The 24,772-nt window shown below is 37.2% G+C and overlaps 1 protein-coding gene across 1 annotated transcript in view; it reads right to left on the bottom strand.

Moving 5' to 3' along the window:
* LOC139711771 (uncharacterized) overlaps nucleotides 1–24,772 on the bottom strand; it is an 85,011-nt gene that overhangs the window by 26,075 nt on the left and 34,164 nt on the right. Inside the window, exons 2-3 of the mRNA XM_071623624.1 lie at nucleotides 11,078–11,139; nucleotides 3,021–3,308 (exon numbers count right to left, since the gene is read on the bottom strand). Coding sequence (XP_071479725.1) covers nucleotides 3,021–3,308; nucleotides 11,078–11,139 — 350 coding nt within the window. The remainder of the gene's footprint in view (nucleotides 1–3,020; nucleotides 3,309–11,077; nucleotides 11,140–24,772) is intronic.

The following is a 24,772-nucleotide window of genomic DNA, read 5'->3' as shown; positions in this document are numbered from 1 at the left end:
CAACGCAAGAAATTATGACTCTTAACTCTTCTCTTTCATTTTTCTTATCATAATCTGAGTGCGAGATGGCAATAATTTTCGGGGAAAAAAATACAATACGACTATCTACATTGTGACTGCACTTCGCCTACCAAAACGTGCTGGCTTGAAACGTGCCGATGTAAGACTAATCTGTATGGCACTGGCATTAATGCATGTGGTATCTTTTCGACTTTTGACATCAAGACAACACCCCTTTTCCATAATCATCTTGTTGGTCCACAACCTCAAAAAAAGTTTAGTCATTGTGTACATATTGGTTGCCGATTGTTATGTCCTGGTTAATCTCGCCTTGCATCAGTCTTGAGTTTATATCACTATAAATTACTTAAAGAGACCCTCGAAGTACAGATTTTTTTTTTCACCCTCTTAAAAAAATTTTAATGCCAATCGTTTCCAAACCCGTCCAATTGCAACCTTTCATATGTCTTTCAAATTTTCTTCTAGACAGTGTTAATTTCTAAATTTCAAATATCGGCCGCTAAAGCAGCGATGAATGATCCTGGAAAAAGTAGATTTTGAATTCTAATTTCATTTTTTTAAAGCAAATTGACCTCAAGATCTACGTCATTGCTGCCACATGTGTTGTGATCTGAAATAACGGTGAGTCTATACCTCTACTGCCCCCTCTTCAACTTACATATGAGTCGATTCACTAGTAGGGGCTCCCACATACTACGTAGCGGTTATCGCCATGATGAAACTTACCACAACCCACTGCTTCGCAAACCCACAACGCTGAATGCACTTGACAGTTGCAGATGACGTCACAATATTTTGTGACGTCAAAATCTCGTTCCGGCTGGAACTTTCAAGCGGGGTGGATCACTGCGATAGTGTTTTCCAAGAATCTGATTTATTCGATCCGATGAATCTAGGCCAAATCTGACGTAAAAACCATTGACGATGCCAAGAAATCACAACCTTGTCAATCAATCGCCGACAACATCAATGGGAGCCTTGATTCGAAGGCAATGTGTATCGTGCAAGGGAACACTGTGTATTGACTTTAATATACAGATTGTGGCTCTTTTGCCAATCTGCGAAATGTCACCAAGCTTTTTTGAAAATACATTTTGTTGTAATTTATCGACGGGTTTACTAGTGCAGTGTAAAAATGTCTATAGGCTGATTGTAGAGATTCTTTACGGCACACAAGTTTTTCTATTATTTCTTCTTCTTTTATGAATTCTTATTGCACCTTCCGGTTTCCTGTTGATAATTATCAAATTCATTTGGCTTTAATCAGAATAGAATCTTACCCTGACATTTACATTTGTTATCTCATCAAATCTAGGACAATTTATGTATAATTATAATAAAAATAATCTCCCAAATATATTTGAAACAATGTTTCAAAGAAATCAATCCATTCATAATTATCCAACACGGCGATCAAATGATTTCCATTTGCCATTTCTGAGAACTTTGTTGGCTCAAAACACATTTATTTACGACGGGCCAAAGTACTGGAATTCACTTCCCAGTAACATTACTACAGCTCAATCTCTGAATTCCTTTAAGAATAAATTAAAATCATTTTTATTGAAACTTTACAACATCCAACAGAGTTAGTTTCCCTTTATCATCTCAGTCAAGTCATCATTCTTTTTTACATAAGTCCTCCTATTAAACTATGTCCCTGTCTGTGTTCTAAATATAACGATGTGTTTTTTTTTCTCCTGCATTCTTACCAACATAACTACGTATAAAAAATGTTTTGCATTACATTCAATCCAGCTTGTATTTTATCACTTATTTTACATTATGAAATCCAGATTGCTTGCGTCCACGATGGCACATGCTGTAGTTCCCTCTTTTTTCTCCCTTTTTTTCCTCTCTTTTTTCCTCTTTTTTTCCTTTCCTTTTCTCTCTTTTTCCTCTTCCCAATCATTTTGATGTCAGTTGACATCGGTTCGTTTATTGTGTTTTATATTGATGTTTTGTGTATTTTTCTGAGGGTCCCATATCGTACAAGCTTTCCTTCTTAGTGGGACCCTCCACTTCCATCCTCATCCTTAGTTGACTTGTATTATACGCTTTATGTATTTAGCAAAGATGTAATCACATCTACTTTTCATTTTCATAATTTTCATATGTACCTTTTCAAATTTTGTTCTGTATCACAAATATCCCGTGTATATGCAATGTACATAAATTTCTTTGTTCATTTTGATGGAGGTGAAAATAAAGTTGAAAGTTGAAAGTTGAAAAATGTCTTTTCAAGTGTCAAATAAGTCTTCCTCTTTTCTTGACTTGTAGTCGGACAGAAATTTGATCACATTGCATGAGAAAGAGAAAGGAAAAGCGAGTAAAAGACTGAAGACTGAAAAATTGGCTTCGAGTTATGAATCCTGAAGACTCATTCTGTTTTTGTTTTTGTTTTTGATAAAAGCTTTAAGGATTTCTCTCCAAGAAGGATAGGCACCATAGTTCACTTTCACACTTCTAATCATGTTGAAAACTGCGTAAATTACTCTGTAACCAGTAACACAATCTCTCTGATAATTGAATTATTGACTTATGACTTGTTCTACAATGGTCAACATGGGAAGCAAATTGTCCTTGTCATTTTGTGTTCATTTGTATGTACATTGGCAGTGATTGGGCTGTTTGTGTATGTGTGGGTTTTTTCTTAATATTGCATTACTTTATTGATCAATGGAAGAAGCTGTATAGGGCGTTTGACGCCTTTAAATGAACATTTCACATCATTCGACTTAACTCTCATGTTTGCTTACTTGACGATGACTATTGTGTCTTCGGAAGATAGAAATTATATCATAAAAGAATAGAGAGCGAATATCGCGCAACCATTTTCATTCCTCCACGGCGAATTGGTGGATTATTTGCTGTAGGATTTAGTACTGCACATATATTTTACCAGCCTCAAATTATTTGTCATTTTGTTGATATTGGAAAACTCAGAAATACAGGGAGGATTTGAAGAGGTTGGATGTTGAATCATGAATATGACTTACCAATGTTGCATGACTTTCGCGGCTTGCCTACGTCACAATACTCCCACGAGATGACGCCGGGCCGCAGCTCCACGAAGCACCACGGTCGCTGCCGATCCAACCACGGATTGCGGCAGTTGCGACCACCAGTGTTCAGGGTGTGACGAATCGCCGGACCGACGGACATGGAATCGTTGAGGTAAGGGATAAGGGCGGGGCTGCTCCACGACACGCAGCTCCTACCGCCGGTGGTCTTATTGGCAAAACCCTGGTAGTCTTTCCCAAGAGTATGCGTGAAGCATTCAGGATCTAGAGAAGGATGGATGGAATACGGTCCCAATTATAGATTTAAAGATGAACATTATAATTGTACAAGTTTATTTCAAATACCCGGCTGAAATCCTCAATAACTTTTGGCACCATCATCCAAATTAACTATTGTTCACATTTTGTGTATTTAACAATACTTAACATCGACTATACGGATTCAAATTTTTACAGTGGCTGTTTTTATCCCTAACTCACATTTTAGAACTATTTTAAAGCACTAATGCTGGGTTTTTGTTTCATCTGCAAATGGTAAATCATGCTTTTAAGCATCACATTTGTTTATAATTTTGATATAATACGTAAATTGCTTTCTTGACATGATATGCTATTTACACACTTAATACATTCTTTGGTAAAATGAAAATGAATAAATGAAAAAAAAAATGAAATATTAATCGTAATTCCTACTGATGTAACCCTGGGATCGTATTTTTCGTTCTTCATCCTTTGAGACTATATTATTTTGAAACTCTGGCTATTTAATGTCCTGAATGAGTAAACCTGCATAAAACTTCAACCTTGACCACCGATCATACATTTTTCTATTTTCTTTTACGCTGATTCTGAAATTAAAAATCCCCCAAATCAAATGCATTGAACGGATGCAGATCCAAGGTTGTCATCGGTCTTAAGGTGGGAATTATGACGTCATGTCACGTCACGACGATCGTGTAGCGGCTTTGACACACACAAAAAAAGCCACGCACTGCGTGCAGTTCTGGTTACACTGGATGTCGTCTGCATGCATGTTTATGTCACATTGATCAATCCATGCCCTGTGAACTCAACGTGACAACACGGCTACGGCGGATGTCATCTCGAGGGTATAAAGGTACAAAAGTGACATCACAAAATCAATCTGCTTTTTCAAAACTTGCTCACACACGTTGCGGTACGTTGTACTCACAGATGCTGTGTTTAAAGAGAGAGAGAGAGAGAGAGAAGAAGAGAGAGAGAGAGAAAGAGCTGCCTGTTCCGAGTCCCCGGTGATTGACAGCAAAGCGCATCTCGGATCTACAACTGCAACAACTGCGTTAAATCGTGCATTTCCCGCGTTAATCAGATCGTTATGGTTTCATGCAGATTCTCCGCCAGCGGCACCGACACCGACATCTTTTATCTTGGAGAGTGCCTATGCCGCTTCCCCCTTGGCACACGACTGTCTGCCCATCCCCCGATTGCCCAAATCTCATGGTCCGCCCCCTGTCTGTCTGTCTGTTTCTGTCTGTCTGTCTGTCTGTCTGTCTGTCTGTCTGTCTGTCTGTCTGTGTCCTTCTGTATAAATACATTGTCTCTCGAATATAATCCTACTCGATTGAAACTCTTGCTCACCACGCATTGATATTTATTTGAAAGGGGACGCCGTTAAAGACAGCTATACGCTATACCTAAGTATATCATATGGCGATTTTATATTCATTTTACATCATGAAAACACTATCGTGTGTCTTTTGCTATCGGCAGCAATGACTTTTTCATTGCTATAGTTACACTGTGCATGTTACTTCTATATAATTGCTCTGATTGATATGCTAATGTTGTGGGATGACATTCATCTCTTGCTTTTCGTCCAGCAATTGAAGTGAATTATCCTTATGTCTTTCTTTTTTTTTAACGATCCATGGTCGAAGGTTTGCTTGTGTGTATGTGTGTATGTGTGAGGATGTGTGTGTGTGTATGTGTGTGAGGATTGTGTGTGTATGTGTGTGTGTGTGTGTGTGTGTGTGTGTGTGTGTGTGTGTGTGTGTGTGGGGGGCTGATATTGATCTCCTTTTCTATGACAATCTTTGTAATCGTTAACAGTAAGAATGATATCTAAGCGAAACATGAAAAGGGACTTCGCTTGTTGAACATAAAAGAGCTATTGACTACTTAAAAAGTTCTTGGCTTATGACGACTATCAACAAAACAGTCGGACAAAAACTGCAGAGATGAATGGAAGGAACCCTAAAATAACAACAGAGTCACGTTTTTAACCACATACACTTTCAATTTGAAATCAAACATCTGCAGGTGCATGGGACTCATTGCTATTTTAAAACGATGTTTAATAGTTTGTCGCTTCTCAATGACACGGCTAACACAATGCTCATTTTTCTCGCACAGATATTGACCACAATGGATGTGTATCATACACATGGTCCTTATCGCAAAATAATGTCATGACTAAATACACGTACGAAAGGAAGAATGACAGAAATGGAGGGAGATTGATTTTCCTCAGCTTGATTTATCAGTTTATATATATATATATATATATATATATATATATATATATATATATATATATTATATACATATATGCGTGTGCGTGTATTCAATTTTACTAAAAATAGTTTCAACGCTATTTTTCTCGTCTGAGTATTATCACACATCTCGATAAGCGATAAACTTTACGCAAAGTCAATGGGTTAAAACGGATGTCTACGATTCAGTGTTTGTCTTTCGCAGCAAGAACAATATATTTCATTTTGTCTTATTCTACAGTCGGCAAACGTGTCAAAGGGGTAATGTCATCTGTCACTTGACAGAGGCTCGAAGCATCACAATATTACATGTATACATATATATATATATATATATATATATATATATATATATATATATATATTGTATATTACGTAACGATATATATATATACGATATACATATATATATATTATATATACATATATACATATATAATATAGTATGCTATGTTTACTATATATAGATAATATAGTATCTAAACAAAATGGTACTCTCTTTTTTAGCGATGAAGTAATACTATGCGCAGGTTTACATTTTTTCTTTAGTTTATGAAAGATCATGTCGTGTACACATTCCTCACTCTTTGTTGCTGGAAAGAATAAAAAATGACATGCTACTTCTACAGACTTGTTTCTGCTGTATCCTTGCCTTTTTATATCTATCTTTCCCTTTATACATCTAAGCAAATCTATACGATAATAAAAAAAGCATAACAACTGCATTTGCCTTCCCTCTGACTGCCTTTGTTTGACTCTGAGATCACGTCCACACATCTTTGTGGTCAGAGCATCACGTCATCTGATCAAAAACCGCACACGTTGGGAGGGTAAAATAGGTGAGTAAAGCCTGTGAATAATCCTTCAGCAATGATCAAAGCAAATGCTGGAAAGATCAATCCGCTCCGATTATAAAACGAAACAGGTACCACCTGCTAAGATATCAAAAGTGATTAGTACCTTGATGAATATGTGCGTTTCGTAGGCATGCAGGATTTCTTTCACTTCACACATCTGTATGCAAGAAAATATTACTCAGTTTCGTGGTCGAGGGGCAGAATCATTTGGTACGTTTTCATTTGTCTGATGTCAGAAGGCATATCGTGTCACGGCACATCAGGCCCTTGATTATGATTAAAATGAAAAGATTGAGAAGTACGCCTTTACTCTCTTTGTTACTTTAAAATAAACAGCTTTTACTTAAAATACAATAATGGTGTCAAAGTTTAATCACATTTTTGCGAGCTCATTTTTCCATGCTTCTTGTTCGTACTCTATAATGGTCCTGACTCTGTCATTACAGTCAAACACAACAGCTAACACGAATATTACCACAGTTATGTCTATTAATCCCTCTGTAATTCCTCAGACCAATCACCGCTTCTTTTTTTCTTCTTCTCTTGTTTCCTCATGAAACAGGTGCATCGTCGGTTGCCATGGAGACGCCTCTTTTCTGCCAAGCAACCAAAACGTCACTTATCCACACACGAAATCGGACGCACCGGGAGCAAGCGTGGGGAAAGGGTCCGCCTATGAAAGTTTTCGTGCTGTTTTTGTTTTCTGTCTTGTTTTGTTTTGTTTTTATTTCGTGTGTGCCGCTGAGACGGGTGAGTCATGTTGCTTTAAGTGTAGGAGGGTTCCCGTGCTACCGAGCAGTGCTATGTGAACCCTTGACAGCAAGCATCCTTTTGCGCTTATCCCAGATTTAGGAGCCCTGCGAGAACGGAGAAGGGTAAGAGATCGAGGACAACGAAGTTGAGACTTCTCTTCAACGGAGCAACGTGGTTGATATTGCAAAGAGAATGCACGTCTAGCCCTGCAGGCTAGATAAGAAAGATGACGAAGGTTTTAACAAGAGCGCCAAGCCCCATTGAAACATCACGGGTGTGCTTTGACACATGGCGTCACCATTCGAGATCAGGCGTTGGTTTTGACACCTTAGATGATTAAACGAATGAAGAATTATCGTCAATTTATCATCACTGAAAGCTGTGACAATTCATGCGTTTGCAGCAGCTCGCTCTGATACTCTCACTCTCAGTATCGCTCTGATGAATACAAATTTGCCAAAACTTACGAGGCCTTGTGGCAAATAATCTCAGAGCAATAACATGACTCTAAAACATTGTCGGTCCCTTCAAAATAAGATTCATGGACTTTTCTTCTTCTACATACCGATTACATTGGTTCTGTATGAGGTACACTATTCCCCGTTAATTCTAACTTCTCGTATGAAGGCCATTTAGTGCCGAAATATACATATATTTTGTTAGTTGGACTAGCCTGAATTCTAATTTCAGACAAAGATCGCAGATCATAGTTTCATAAAGGGACACAGGCACGAAAAGTTTGCGTCGTGAAACAAATAACTTCATCTCGTGATGTACTCTTTCTGCATTTTAAATTTCAATTCTCTTTCAGTGGATTACGTAATAAAATATCTAAGCGATGTCTGTTTGGACTGTAAGAAACAGATTAAGTGCAATAAAAGTGCTAGCATGAAGCTCTGCTTTATGGAGAATTTAACCCTTCATTTTGGCATTATACATGCTTTCAATACTATTTGCGATTTATATCATGCTTCTTGGTACTTTTTTTTTTTAATCGTGCATATCACGGCTTTAATGACTGCATGAAATCTTGTCATTCAAAGTGGAATCTGCCCTACTTTTCATCAACCGTTGTGATGTGATGTTCACTGACCACCGCCATAACCGATGTATGGCTGTAAGTGATATACCTGTACGTTCTCTTGAGCTTTCCATGTGAGAAAGTTCAACACTTGGGGAGTTATCGTCACTCAGCGTGAAGTGATGCAACGAGGCATAACCCCTGCGGCGGAGTCCCCCTGCACTTGATATATCTAAATGCATTACAGGCCCTTGATGGCTATCGCTACTGATCTGTGAGCCCCCAAATTCAATCCGACACCTTGCATTTCTCCCGAGTTCTGCTACAGCCCGACACCGTATACCTACTCTCTCCCTTCTCCTTTTCGCCTCTTTCTCTTCCCTTTGCACTCTTTCTTCCTAACTTCCCTAACAGCATCTCTCCTTTCGCTTTACAGAGATTGGAGAGCAGGGAGAATTTAATGTTTCTCATGTTCAGTCTGAAGATGGTGCTGTCGCATCTTGACAAACCTCTACTGATAAAACTCCAGAAAACTTCCAAAGTGCTGATTAACGAGTACGAAGCCCAGTAACTGTTTTTCTCCCCAAATTGTGCGGCGTTCCACTCGCGTTTCACCCGAAGCGCTGCGTCACTGCTCCCTTAAGCTCTCGGGGCAGTCACTCGTCAGCGGAATGCAATTCCTCCACGCACCAGACGCAGTATCTTCTTGAGTTATCTCGAGAAGCACTGATTTTCAGAGGCAAGCATTAGCGGGTTCGGGGGAAAAATCGAGGGGATAAACGAGTTGGTAAACATATCAAATAGATTTTACTTATGACACAGGAAAGATCCTCACCAGCAGTTGTTAATCTCTGATTGAGTCACCACTGGAAAGATTACAAGGTCACTTGTCAGTGACCTTCAGCAGTGACTATGATGATTTTGACTTTTTCTCTGAACTGTTTTTCGTTCTCAAATCCCATCGATTTAAGGTGGCAACTCTACGGAGTCACTCAGCTTTGCTAGCTATGAAAATAACTTCTTTGTCACGGTATACACATGATGAGAAGCAGCTCTGCACGGGAGTGATATCAAACGAAAACAGCTTATCTGCTTCCTGATCTCGTTCTTCTATATTCCATTTTCTTCATTATCATCATCAGCATCATAATCGTCATCATCATCATCATCATTACCACCACCACCACCACCACCATCATCATCATTGATTTCATCACATTCCTTCGTTTCTTAATTTCTATTTCTCTTCACTGTCTTCCTTTTTTTCCCAGTTTTACCCTCTTCTAACTCCTTCTGTATTACCCTGTTAAGGCGAAATCTATAGTGATTTTGTGGTCTCTTTTGTGAATTAAAAAGCAGTGGAATATGAACGAGCAAGTCTTAGCTCTGTATGCATGGACAAATACTCTTACTACTATACACACCAAAACCTAGAAACCTCATTTCAGTAGTTTTGTGCCGCACTAGTACTTTTTTTTTCTGATTGTCATTATGCATTGTTAGCGTTTCATAAGTTTAAGAAAAAGAATTATCATTCGCTCGAGCTTTTTGTTGTTTATCGGCAATATTGTTCGTGTCGTTGAAGAACCTCAAGAAGCTTCTTAATTGCGTTAATCAAGAGCTGATTCTTTAACTTGGTAACACAATTTGGAAATTTAAAGTTTTATTTTCATTCTCTCAAAAGTTGGAAATTTGTGTAAATTCCTTTTCTGATTCTGTGAACACTTAATGAATTCAGTCAGTTCCATCTAAGTTTTCTCCACTACATGGTATGCAGTAAAAATTAAGAGGTGGCATCAATTTAGTGACGACAAAATTTCTTCAGGAAAATTTCTCAGGAGTTGACGGGTTTGAATGAATGCTCCTACCAAAGAGAATTCTAAATGCCCAGTACACATAAGAGATCCTGACGTGTTCGGAATGTTCTTCCTGGATTTTTGCAGAGGTTAATTACAGTTCGTTATTCCGATGGTTCTTATTCCGATGGTTCTAATTCCGAAGGTTCGTTATTCCGAAGGTTCGTAATTCCGCAGGTTTGTTATTCCGAAGGTTTATTATTCCGAAGGTTCGTAATTCAGGTTTGTTATTCAAAAAAAAATTTACACTCGTAATTCTGAAAGTTCGTTAATTCGTTAAATAAAAAACGTGTCGTTATTCTGAAGATTCGTTAGTCAGAAAACGAATTAAGATTCGTTATTACGCATCATTTTTCTTTTTCAGATTAGCAAACCTTTGGAATAACGCACCTGATTTCAGTTTCGGACTTACGAGCCTTTGGAATAACGCCACTGCTAACGTCCGGATCGACGAACCTCATTTTCTGATTAACGAACATCTATGTTTACAAAGTTTGTGTGTTTCGAAATAACGAATATCACTTCGGAATCCCGAACATCATCCCAAAGGTGCCGTTCCTCTGAATCTGTCGGTGAGGGCCTCTTCCGTATCAAGACGTACAATGCGTTTTAAGCGCGTCGCATCGTTTGCGATTCGACGCCCTCTTCTATATAGGTGGTCTGCAATTGTGAAGCTGTATACCTCTATTATGAACTGCCGAGTAACGCTTAGCCAACTCCTTATCCATGTTAGTTGAATCGAATTTGAATCGTCGATTAGGTAGAGGTCATACCAGGTTTAGATGGCTGAGAGAAATCTAGTGTATATAAAACAGCACGGCCTTTTCACACAATGCAAGTCGACTTCACGTCGTTTGAGTCTCGTAATATGATTGGTGAGTGATATACCCTACAGGATAGTCTGCAGAAGAAGAAAAAAAAAACTGCGACAAAACAATTCAAATTTGAAACAGATTGGGGAAGATGCGAAGCTCTTTCGCAAATATAAAAGACGTTAGGCTAAATGTCAACTTACCAGGGGTGCAGGCGTTTTTGTCTAGTTTCCATCCCTCGCAGCAAGTGTACATGCCTTCCCGACTGCAGAGGAAGAAGAAAGTGGTTCATCATGTCAATATTTGCTGAATAAGCTAGCATACATTTCTCCTTCGTATACATACTTTCTTCAAACCGAGACAGTTTAAATCTGATCCCTCAATATACGAGTCATTGCAAATGAATCTTTGTATCATAGTGATTGTTAACATCAAATATCATCATAATCATTTGTCGCTTGTCTTTATTGATCTATTTCTAATAAAAGAGAAATGTTTTGAAATATCATCAATACGCGTAGGGGAAATGATAAATCTGACGGTATTTCCCAAACGGAAATAATGTGACCCACGATATAATTACGCAAGATAACACACAAAATAAATGTTCACTTTAGAGAAGTAAAAGTGTGTGGCTATACTTTTCGCCACTTATTCGAAGGACAGATGACTACAGCATACGATGAGTGTTTAATCATGATGTCAGCAAACGATTTCAGCACATTTCAAAATCAGTTGACGATAATCATAACAGGTGTTTCAACATTTGACCGGTGGTTTCTGTGGTTGGACACGCAGGCTATTGGGTCAAATAACCGCACCAGATACCACACTGAGCTCTCACAAGTAAGTCTCAAACAACAGAACAGCGACAAACAAACAACAGTAAGGACAACAAATATGACAAAAGATCTAAGGAGTCATCCATATTTATAACATATAGTAGCACAGTGAACGGTTCAAAATCTGTTCATAATATGACAGTATGGACATTATATTTTGCGTGGCGGTTCATGTGGTTGGATGCAGAGGCTATTGAGGCAAGTGATCGCGGAAAAATACCACTCAGTGCATATATCAGATTGAAATAAAAAGGGACTTTATAGTGAGAATAACAAATTTAGAGTGAAAAATAACAAACAACAGATAACTAATAATGCACTTATAATACACGCCATGCATCTGCATGCTAAACAGCATAGATGGTGCCGGGACATTAATGAATTATCATGATTAACAATATTGACATAACCGCTTCGATTGTGTGCAATTAATAGAGCTTGAGTTATTTACGGACGGTTATGAACACAAATCGATTTCAAGCACTAACGAAGGGAATGAAAGTTGTCTTAGCAGCAGCAGCGCGATAAAGGTAGGCCTATATAGAGTAATATTGATATTAGTAATAGCAGTAGTAAGGGAGTTCAAACAACTGCGGAAACACTAATATGAGATTTAGAAGAATAAGAAGAAACAACATGGTCAAAATGGTCAAACGTTGTAGAAATTTATAAAGCTTGGCGTAACAGTGTAGCAGGTTAGAATGTAACTGATTCACTGGTAGAAATGGAAGTATAATTGGTAGCAGATATGTTTAAAATACATTGTAATGATGATTACCACGGTCAATAAGGCCTACTTTAAAGTTTGTTTTGTGTACAAAAACATCATATATTGTATACATTCCCCAGATTTTTTTTTTTGTTTTTTTGTGGTAAGAATCAAGCTCATTTTTTTTGCAGTGTTTATCACTTGGCACCTTGATAGGCAATATAATTTCAGCAATATTAGTCATCAATATATAGGTGAGTTTTCATAATTATATCCTAGGATGATTAAGCTGTTTAAACTATGTCTTTATGCTCCTATTTTAAACTAATGCATTAATCTCATTTCGGAAACTGGAAATACAGAAAAGAAAAAAAAACATGTACACACACAAAAGAAATGAAACGAGCATGACAAAACAACGCTATGAATGAAACACCCCAGCCTTTCCCCTATACATAAACAAAGTCTAATTGAGACCGGATTTCTGTAATCCGAATTACAGGCGATTCGGATATCCTCTCAATTTACAACGCTTCCCCTTGCCATCACGGTACGGTAACCCCCTCCGTTAATTACCCACAACCTATGCGAGTCAAGTTTCAGCGGCTGTCAAATTAAAGAAAGAAAAGAAAGAAAAAAAAAAGAGAGAAAAAAAGATACCGGTAAGAATTAATTTTCATGAGACGTGGAGAAATGCGTTGTCAGACAACAGTCAGATGGAAATTACACGATGCACCAAGAGCATTGCTTTTAAAGGAGACCTCATAAGATGACTTGTAGATTTCTAAATTTTTAGACCTCTAAATTGGTTATTATTCCCACCTCCCTGGGTACCGGAACAGAGTTTAAGAATTTACAGTGATGAGGAATAAGAATGTTTTCAAAATTCATAACAAAGCACATTGAACGAGGATGATGACGTAGCAGCTTCACATAAGAATGCATGATGAGGTGATCAAGGAAGCAGAACAACAACAACAACAACAAAGAAAGGATGCATGAATTCTACACAGATGAACTTGTTAAGCAAGTGGTATTGTAATGGAATGACATTGCTTCATTACTGGAATATTGTGAGCCTCCCATGCCATCATCCTTGTTCAGTGTATTACGTTTTGGGTTCTTAAGAATATTAGTTTATCTGCTCAAGGACCACAATGAATTCCATAACTCTAGTATACATGGCACTATCGATTCAGGATACATTATGTGAAAATAAATCGTCAGGAAAGCCCCTTTACATGAAATTCTACTCCAAAATCTAGTTCACTTCGACAGTGATGAAATAATATAAACAAAAAAGGTTCAAGGTATATACGTGTCCTCTATCGAAATACTGCGATGAGTTTCTTTATCAGGAGAAGGAATGTTGCATCAACATGTATTTGTTCAAAAGTTAAATTATGCTGAAGTCTGAATCTAGAAGCCCTTGGATATTTTTGCCCACATTAAAGACTTCCAAGGAGGAATTGAAAGCTTTGTGTACCGCTATGCCCTGCTGATTGTGAGAAGATTCCTTTCTTTGCGATGAAATTGCTCACACCTTCCGACGGAATTTCTTCGTCGAAACTGAAACTTGGAATTCTGCCATTCGTTTTTCTTCATGTGGACGAGTTGACTTGGAACAAGAGGTGTGTTAGCAAACGTCCTCCGACAGCATTATGTTGGACAGAGGCCACTTATCTGATCGAGCTTTCTTTCGTCACTAACCGTCCCTCCCTATTCCTTTGTCTTCCTCATCCTTAAAGGCCTTCTCTCTCTCCATTACTTTGTCTATTCCCTAAACTTGAAAGCTTTTTCTGAACAGTTCTTGCTTATTTTCACGTCCTTAAAGGCCATGAATGTTTTGGGAAATTTGTTTAAAATCAGTAGACTTCTAATTCAGCATTCAGTTAATTTTGCAAAGGATTTCACATATCGTCTCCAAAAGTCTGGCTTTATTTTTCATGTGTAATCTTTTAAAGATCGCTCTATGGATTACATTTTTCCTTTAAAAATACTGTCTGAGAGGTTGCAAAGATCTTCATAGATATCTAATTAAATCGGTACAAGAAAGATCCTGAATGACTCCTCTCTATCAATAAATCGAATATGACAATTCCACTTTCATGAATTAACGATTAACCAATGTTTCCTTTTGAAAAGGGTGAAGATGCTATCGCCATAACCAGTATATACTCTCTAATGACCTTTTTTTTTTAAACCACTGTGAAATTTTACAAACATCAACACCAAAATTCTTCGCTAGAGACTGATTCAATTGTAATTAACCAAACAAAAACGTTTTAATCCCAATCCCACATCTGCTGTAGATGACGTCGAGGTACAAATTTGGATTGTGATTCAAAATATATGACCACTATGACTATCGCTTTACAGTCCTCACTCGTCTACCAAGGTTGAAGTGCTTCCCATAGAAATCAGAAAAAAAAATGAAGAGCTTCGGAATGGTCAACCATTTTTTTTTTCATTGTAGATAATATAATACTATGGTGTTGTAGGACTATGGTGGAATCCATCAGCAAATTCTAATGCAAGTACATGGAATGGTGAAGGGAAGGTTAAGGTCAAATTTTCCCACGTTCCCCCTCTTTCCCTAGGGGTCACTAAGGCCTCAAACCTATTCGCCCGTGGCCAGTTATTCGATACTCTATCCGTCTGCCTGGGAAGATGATCGAATTAAAATCACAGGTGATACATCCCCAAAGACGTCTCTCCCTCTCTTCTTTTCTCATCTTTTCCTTTTTCGCTGTCATCATCACCTTAATCGTCATTATCACCATCTTCTCCACGCACATCTTCATCTTTATCATTGTTTTCGGTTTTCCTCTACTTCCATCTCTTTTCTTTCTGTTATCCCCCTGTCACTGTGTTATCATATCCTTATCTTCCTCCTCCTCCTCCTCCTTCTTCTGATTAACTTTCATCATTGCTCCTTTTTATCTCCATCTTTCTCCTTCTTCTCCATTCGTCCTATTTGTCTTCTCCGTCTCCTTTCCTTAAGCTTTCCTTGTACTTAATTTTTTTTTTGTAGCATAGCAGATTCTTGGCCTGGTGGATTCATCAAATAAATGGAAAGCGGCCCTTAAATAAGAACCAATATGTGAAAATGATACATATAAATTTCTCATCTCATTCGTTGAAGATGTTATTCAACAAATGTGCATTTTTTTTTGTTCCTCATACTCTTCTTCAAATTCTTGTTCTTTTATTCTTATTTTTTTCGCGTTCTTCTTCTTTGTTCGTCATCATTTTATTCTTGACATCCTTACTTCTTTCCAAGAAAGCGACATCATCTTTGCACTTAGTCAATTTCTCCAATCCTCTTTTCCTTCCCTGTACGAAAACAGCGGAATTAACATTCTCTGCTCCATCCTGCATCACGATACTTTTGATTTATCATCAATGCCGCTTTTCCCTTTCGCAAACACGTTCTTTGATATTAGAGGGAATTAGGAACCTGAAGAGCTCTCATCTTATCTTGCTAATAAAACTGATTTCTCTGGATAAATTCCCCGTAATTTTTCCTCTTTTATTTTTTATTTTTTGTAATCCGCTTCCTCATATCCAAGCGTTTTGTTTTCGTTTAACTTACATAATTAGTTTATCATCCCATAAAAAATAACAAAAAAGTGACACATAATCAAGTTGTTGACCACAGGCTTGTGATGTGTTTCCGACCGATAAACAGCCAAATCCATGATCTTTTATTTCTGACTATATACACCTCATAGTGAAAACAGGATTTATTTTCATTTTTTCTGTGTGTGTGTTTGTGTGTGTGTTTTAATGACTGGGAGTTGACGTGATAAATCATAAAAAAGTGCCCGATGATATATCTTTGAACATTTAATTCCCGAGATTTGAAGCTTTTATTAAGAAAGACGCAGTGATGTAACAGATTCTATAAATGAAATTATGACTTTTCATGAAAAGTATTAATAGATCAAACTCTATAAATACTACTGTATCGTTAACGAAACCACACGAAAAAAAAAAACGTTTTTAGAATTACGGAACACACACAACCTAAATGGGTCAATTCCTGGCCTGACTAGCATTAAACTAGTCGAGCACGGTTAGTAAAAATTGCTATACGAACATGATGATAGTAAAATGCGGCAATGCAGCTAGTAATGCTCTGCTGGATTAAATCAGGCCATGGTTTACTAACCCAAAGCTAGTCAATCAAGTCTGACTAGCATAAAATTGTATGCTGTACTAGTTTGCAGTGTATACGCCAAGAATTAGTCAAAGTGGAGGAACTAGTGTAAAGCTAGTCGAAGTGGAGAAACTATCATAAACTCGTTGATCTTACGAAAACAGCGCATGTTAGTAAAACTGAAGGAACTACCGTGAACTAGTAAGTCAAGCTGGCAGAACTAGGGTGAATTCCAGTGAATACATATTTGAATGCATTTGGTTAGGCCAATAGAAATTGAGAATTACCCTGTCATGTGTTTACTTTAAGCCAATCACCAGCCGCAATTTCCCATGGTTTGGGCGCGGGAAGGTTTACCTGAGCGACGCGTCTGTCGCCTGTGCGTGGACGTACTGTGTGCATGTGTATATATACGATGTGCTGTGCGTGTATTATATGCATAGGATTTACGTGCGTGTGCAATCGTGAGAATCAGAGCCTGGATGTAATGGACGTGAGAAAATTTCTGTCTTCAAATGGAGTGGGGCGGAGATATTATTCACAATTTTGAAGGTAAGCAAACCATAGATCGATCTAATTATAACTTGTTGAGTTTTTCCAGTATTATGGGCTACTACCTCTCCGTAAACGACCATCTAAGTTACCTTACGAATAACCCCGGGCCCGGGACGCTCCTTGTAACGTTAGTGTACACAGTTAGCTATGGGGCTGGTCGCAGTTACCTTACCATAAACACCTTGTATACCTAACAGCTAGAAGCCGAGGCCGAAACTCAACTGTTAGGTGTTAGGATCTAATACTACAGTAATACTTTGAGTCTTTGTGCATGTTGGGATGGGGCTCGGCCTATATTCGCGGACTATTTCATAAGTCTTTAACTTTTTAACGTTAGAAACGCATTTTTCAAACAAAATAGAGTCTATAGAAGGCCTACCAGGTTATGATTTCCAAAATTAACAAAAATGAGTGACGAATGTAACCGTCATTGACATTGTACATCTGACATTGTAACTGTGTGAGGGGGCTACTTGTACTTTTGTAGGCACCTATAGAGCGAAGTTGAAAAAATGCCTCTCATGATACATCGATCATCAGGAGCTATCTTCTAATAGAGTTCTAAAAGTTCTAACGTTAACATTATGCGTTTCAGAAAATATTGGCGCAATTGGGACACACTAAACTCTGAGTCTAAATTCTCCAGAACGTTAGTCGTAGGCCTAACGTTAACTACTAGCAGTGTAATGTTAGATCCTAGAGAAACTAATAGAACTAGACACGGTCTAGTCTACATGTATGGTTGGGGCACCACCTATCGACAGGGCACCTTCCCATCGACACCCTGCGTATCATGGCTGTTTGCGTATAGAACAAAAAAGTACGCGCGGGATTAAGTGTCATTAGCTATAAAAACAATAAAAACGAAGAAACGAAAATCAAACTCAAACAAACCAAGCTAAAAATTACACATCCGATCAGTAACGACGCATGGCTGTGAAATTCACGTGTATTACCTATGGCCTGTGAAATTCACGTGTATACCTATGCTGTGAAATTCACGTGTATACCTATGGAGGAGAGGGGGTGTCGATCGCAAGGTTCCCTTTTTAGCTGCGCGAAGAAAACGGAACGCACGCACTAAAATTGCGCTATTTTAAAACGGAGATTCATAATCAACGAGACGGTCACGACATTCAAAACTGCAGTATTTATGGCATATTTGAGGTAAGAATTAGGCGGATTTGTATTATATTTTTAGAATAAACAAGCTACAGATCCTTAGGGTGTCGATACGTGGTACCCCCAACCCTACTTAAGTTGGGGTTCTACCGAGGTAGGGCTTACTCTAAGTCTAACTGTAAAAGTCTAACCGTTAGTCTAAACAAGTCTCACAACCGTTGGCATTAATTGTAGGCCCTACTCATTTATTCTATTCCAACTAGAACAGCATTAACGCGAAATAGGCCTACTATTTCTAACGGGTTAGGCCCAACTAGTATTAGTAGGTAGTCTAGAACTCCGGTTAGGTCCCCACTCACCCTTCACCGCTATAGCTGGGGACTTCTTTCAACCTCCATAGACTTTGCGCATTTAGTGGAGACACACACGCAGAATGAGAGGGGACCGATATCACGATTTAGCCCTAGAACGTAGTAGAAGCAGAACCTAGACCACTGTTAAACATCTAGGGCCTACATTGAACGGTTTTCCAGGATAAGCTATATCCTAGGGCCTAGGTCCGGTTCTCATTGCGGTATTATAAACGTTAGGCCTACAGTGCAGTGGTATGAACTCTACATGGACTACAAGCATAGCATCATGCACACAGAGATGATCACTGTAAAGTATGTAGAGGGAGACGTCTGGTCGAGTTTAGACCACGGTTAGAGATCGACGTATGGGCAAGTCCAAGATAACGCGCACGTTACGTATGGGACATTCAGAGACTTTTATGACCTAAAAAATAGTGTTAATGGCCTTTGATCATATTGAACTTCATCATGGTGATTGAAATCTAGAAGAAGTATAATCCTGTAAAAAATTGAGAAAAATGACCTTGACAATTATATTCTAGAAGAGAAAATATGTGCCGTTACGTATGGGACCAGAAAAATTTTGTTTTTTTAAACTTTTTTTTCAACCTCAAAACTCTCTGAAAGTATATCATTCTACAACTTGTAACTCACTGTGATGAAAGTCACAACACTCAAGATTATCACAGGTAAGTTTCATGTCATTAGGCAAAAAGCTCTAATTACAGGTTCTAATTAAAGACAGACATGACGTGTTACGTATGGGACAGTTAGGTATGGGACAGTTTGTCCCCCATTCATTTAGTGTGTGAAGAACCATTTTTATGGGTATTTTGCATAATTATTGAAGTAAAATCAGTTGAAACTACTCAAATACTGATCCAGATTGTCAAGGAAACAATATTCCCCAAATATTCACCATCATAATCATATTCAATCATATTTTTATATTTTTATGACCAACCTGGGTATGCATGCCCTTTGTCCCCCATTTGTTTAGTGTGTGGAGAACCATGTTTATTGGTATTTTGCAAAATAATTTTGCAAAATACCCATAAACAAATTTTTGCATAATTATTGAGGTGGAATCAGTTGAAATTACTCAAATACTGATCCAGATTAACAAGGGAACAATATTCCCCAGATATTTACCATCATAATCACATTCAATCATATTCTATATTTTTTATGACCAACCTGAGTATGTATGCCCTATTTTTATCAGGATAGTTACTACTGAAAAATTGAATAGTTTAAAGTGTTTACTTCCACTGATGAAGGGCAATTTGCCATTTACTTTCAATAAAAAAGAACTTGACACAAGAAATATTAAGTTCAATAAATAAGCAATACCTGCTGCGTGGAACCCCAGTGATCGAGTAGATATATGATGTCTGTCTAGCAGTCAGGTCATTGATTCGAGTCACACCTCAGTATGTATACCCATGAATTTTGTTGTGGCTACTACTGAAAACTGAATAAGGACAATTTGTGTATCACTTGCAATTAAAAAAAAAAATCATTTTACTTTTTTTTTAAAAATATATATATATATCACAACCATTTCAAATTGGATCTCCATCACATAAACTTTGAATTTCTCTAGTCTTAGGATTTTATGCTCGTAAGTAATTCATATAATCGGTTTCCAATCATCTCTTTAAATGTTGAATACTGAATCCCCATTTCTACAAAAAACTATACCATCCCTTTAATGCTGATTTTTCATTGTGTATTTTGCCATTTTCCCTTCCCCCTTTCTGAAAATTGTTCAGTCAAGTTCATGTATTGTTTCAAGTGTCTATAACTCAAAAAGTAGCTACAATGTTGGGATCTTTTCTTCAGGATAATTGACCATTTGTGTATTGAGAGACCTTCCCAGCTAGCTACATGCATTCACATGCAATATGTATGAGGATGTCCCATACGTAACGCATTTGTCCCATACGTAACATTATTTCAATGCCTAATAAAAAATATTTCTTTTACTTTTTTTTCTTTTTTCTCTGGTATTTAATTTTGCTAAACAATAAATTAGAACTTTCCAAAAGGGCATTAAAATAACCTTAGCAATTTCAGAAAAAACCTAAAAAAATGACCTCATTTTGTTACGTATGGGACATCTCATGATAGGACACGAGCTAATTTGCATAATCATTTGCATAATCCCTAAATTTTCATACCAAGTTGAACTATGTGATGAACTTCTTATGTCCACATATTAATCAAATATCATTTGCTTTCCTTTGAATTAATATGAATTTTTATAAATGTCCCATACGTAACGCTGTGTTTCACATTTATGCAAATGAAGCCCTTGAAATTTGCATAAATTTACATAATATCATTTTTTCCTCCACGGAAATCAAAACTTCAACTCATATGCTTCAAAATGATACCAAACATGTCAATATTGAGCAAAGATGAAATTTTGCCTTCTGAGGGGACCTTATCTTGGACTTGCCCGTATATAAAGCTGTGCTATAATTAACCCTATTTTAACTGGGGGGTCAAATTGACCCCCTTCTCGACATTTCACGCCACAATTCCGCAACGCACAAAGATTTTGCCGCGTCATTTTATGACTTTTTTTCATTGAAGTCTCCCGCATATTTTGAGACCAAATTTGCGACGTCCGGGTACACCGTTTTGAAGTTACGCAATGTTTTGCATATGCATGTCAACCTGAAAACAGCTCAAATTCATGATTTCTGTGCAAATCCTATGCAAATTGTGGTTTGTTTGTTTGTTTTTTTTTTTGGTTAATTGATATAAATTAGATTATTTCAACTTTTAACCATTGAAATTAATCAATTCTAATGTAGATAAGCTTGAAAAAGTGCCTGCAACAAATTTTGGAAAAAAAAAAAAACAATGGAAAACAAAAGATCGAAAAAACAGTAAGATACATGAAAAATTAACAAAACAATAAAAAAACAAAAGAAACTGATTTTGACTGCGCTATTTTTTTAAAAGAAAATTGTTTGATGTGTCTTGAGGAACTCTGACACAAAAAATTAGCAATCCTTCAGTCTTTTTGTCGGAGTTATATGTAAAAATATAATTGCTTGCATAAATTTGCATAATTAATTTATTCAAAAATATAAAATCAACATTTTTTCTATTGTATGACCGTGTAATCTTGTAGTTGACATCCGGCTCTATTTTCAGGCAAAATTTTGCGGCGATCGCGCGATCGGCGGCCGAGATCTGAAGGGGGGGTCAAATTGACCCCCCCCCCCCCCCCCCCCGTAAAAACTTGGTCTCCAATAGCCCAGTTGAAATAGGATTAATGCAATAGACTAGAAGCGTCTAGAAACTCTACATTGCTATTGAGTCGACAGCCGAATCACTGACACTGTGTTGCCAGAAGGTGATCTCGATTGATACGGTAATAAAAAAAAAAAATGGTGAAATTTGGTGATTTATATAATTGTGATGACCTATGTAGTAAAAAGGACTTTTATTTGCCACCACATTCGAGCATCCACACAGCTGGGAGAATACCATAGTGCTATTGCACTCCCACGTCATGTGTGGCAATCATCTAAGTAAGAATACGATGCATGCACTGTTAAGTGTTAGTCCACTGTGACATCACACTTCTAGCTGAAGATCAACGTGCTCACACATCATGGAGATTGATCCCCCTTTTTAGCAGACGACAACGGGTACTATATTTGAACATTGTTTTTTATGAAAGTTACAGGTGACCTTAGGCATTGAAATTTGGCAGAGATCATCTTTGGGTCTTTCTAAATATGCTGATCGATGTAGCTAAAAAGCAATTTCTAGCTTTTCTATTGATGCACACTTAGTATTTGTGTGAACAAAACGGAACTGCATATTGTCTTGTGGAGATGAGTTCTAAATCCATTTCTGAACATTGTGTTTTCATGCTTTCCTCCAGATAAAAAGACGTAACATGACAGTTCTTCGGGAGTGATGGTGATTTAAAGGAACTCGGTATAGGGGTCATCATTTGGAGAACGAAGACAGATTGATAGCTGGGCAATTCCACGGTAACTAGGACACAGGTGCCAAAAATTCAAAATGATATTTGTTTCAAACACCATACATTTTCAGACAGTACTTGAGTTGAAGTTTTAAGAATCATTATGTTTTTCAATAAAAGCGGCCATTTTGAATTTCAAAATGGCTGCCAAAATATGCCTATAACTCAATGGCGAAAAGAGTGTATTGTCGCATAACTTACTCTCTGTATATCCACTTTATTAGTACTCTAAACAACAATCTTTCATATGTATGCAGTTACCAAAGAAGTCTTTTACCTCACGATAGAAAAAAAAGCTGGTAGCTTTAAAGAATTTGATAAAAACTGTTAATTACTTTGATAATGATGGATGTAACGTCAGTTACCAAAAACAAGGAATTTTTAAGTTTATTCATCAAAGGAAGTGACCTGTATGATGTAACTTGGGATTTCTAATGTATGCCCATATGCCTTTATTTTAATACCAGAAATAAGGATACTTGGCATACTGGAGAGTCAAAATGAACACTACAAAATGTGTAACGTCAGTTACCGAAACGTCATACACGAGTATGTAACGTCAGTTACCATGACAGTAATTATAACTGAGGCAAATTTTTTGACTTTTGACCATTTCAATACATCTGGGAAGTCAACTTACAACAAAGAGCAGCTATCCCTTTCATAGGGAATGATGTCATTACCATGGTATGTCCATGGATATTTTTTTAAAATTTTATTTTATTTCTAAATTCATTTATTCATTCATTTACCATTTTTTTTTTTTTTTGATTCAGCACAAGTTTAAGGTTAAATCATCTGGAAGTTTAGTTTGCCACATGCAGTATATGCACTCAAATTAGTACATTCCCAGTCCTACGGGATGATAAAGCTACCAAAGTTTGTAGGCCTAATCAGTGACATGATTGCATGTTAACCACATTTTCTATAAAAACAAACAAACAAACAAACAAACTTCTGCACAGCTGTATGTTAGTACTAACAGTTTAACAATCTTCACCAATGTTTGCTTTTGCTGGCATTTTTTTTTTTCAGGAAGCTTAGTCAAGTTTCTACCTCAAGGCAAATGCACAAACAGATATTTCTTCTCTTGCACTTAAATGTGTGGTGTAGTTAACATGGCTCATCTTGTATTATGGTACGTAAGGCATGTACTCATTATTGTTTGAAACTTAACACTGATGTTGCTCAAAGTGAGAGAGGATTCTATAGGGTTTTAAAAAAATTGTTCATACAGTGTGTATTTGTTGATTACTTTATTCTATTCATGCAGGGACATTTTGTAATACAACACATGATAATTATGAACAGGAAGAGTTTTTATATTGATTTTAGTATTCTTTCATTGCAAAGTCCAATTTCTTGGTATCTCGAATGTATTTGCAAGCCGTGATATATCAGTGAAAAGGAAAAGAAAAACAGTTAAATTACTTCAGGCTAGGAATAAAACAGTAACGCTCTTTTGACCGAAAAGCATTTATTTTTCTTCTTCACAGAGAAATGTTAAAAATGCGACACCTTTATTTAAATCAATTGATGATGGAGATCATCAGGAGTAAAATAAAGAAAAGAAGGAGAAATACATCACAATAGATTTCATACATATTTATGCATATTTATGAGTTGATACATGTTTTTTTCCCCATGACCTGGAAGATATTCTGATATTTTTTTCAAGCACAAAAATATCCATGTTTTGTGTAGTACTACAAGGTATTATGGGTGGAGCACAAGATAAAAACTTTCCTGTTCATTAAAAAACAAACAAACAAACAAAAAAGCCCTTAGTCATGTCAATATATTTATACTTGGAACTGCTTAATCTATTAATGGCTCTGTGTAATCATAAATGTTGAATAAAAGTTAAATCTTCAGACAAATGTCAAGAAATATCCTCTTGTGCATTTACATTATTTTTGCCCAACTGTGCTATGGCATGGGGGGGGGGGGGGTGCCCCCTAAGGTCCCACCCAATATTATTTGTGTCTTTAGATTTTGTTTTAATTTGTTGCTGTAGTTGCCTGGGATTGTCACTGGTACATTGCAGCAGTATAATAGCCTGTTAAATAAATTAGTTCTCTGTAAACCCCACGGCAAAGTATGTGTAACGTCAGTTACGTAACGTCAGTTACTGACATGT

This window comes from Diadema antillarum, unplaced genomic scaffold (assembly GCF_040938485.1).
Source record: "Diadema antillarum isolate AM-2024a unplaced genomic scaffold, OU_Dant_1.0 seq00001702_RagTag, whole genome shotgun sequence".
NCBI lineage: Eukaryota > Metazoa > Echinodermata > Echinoidea > Diadematoida > Diadematidae > Diadema > Diadema antillarum.
The sequence above is the reverse complement of the archived record's forward strand: the minus strand, read 5'-3'. Positions and strand labels throughout refer to the sequence as shown.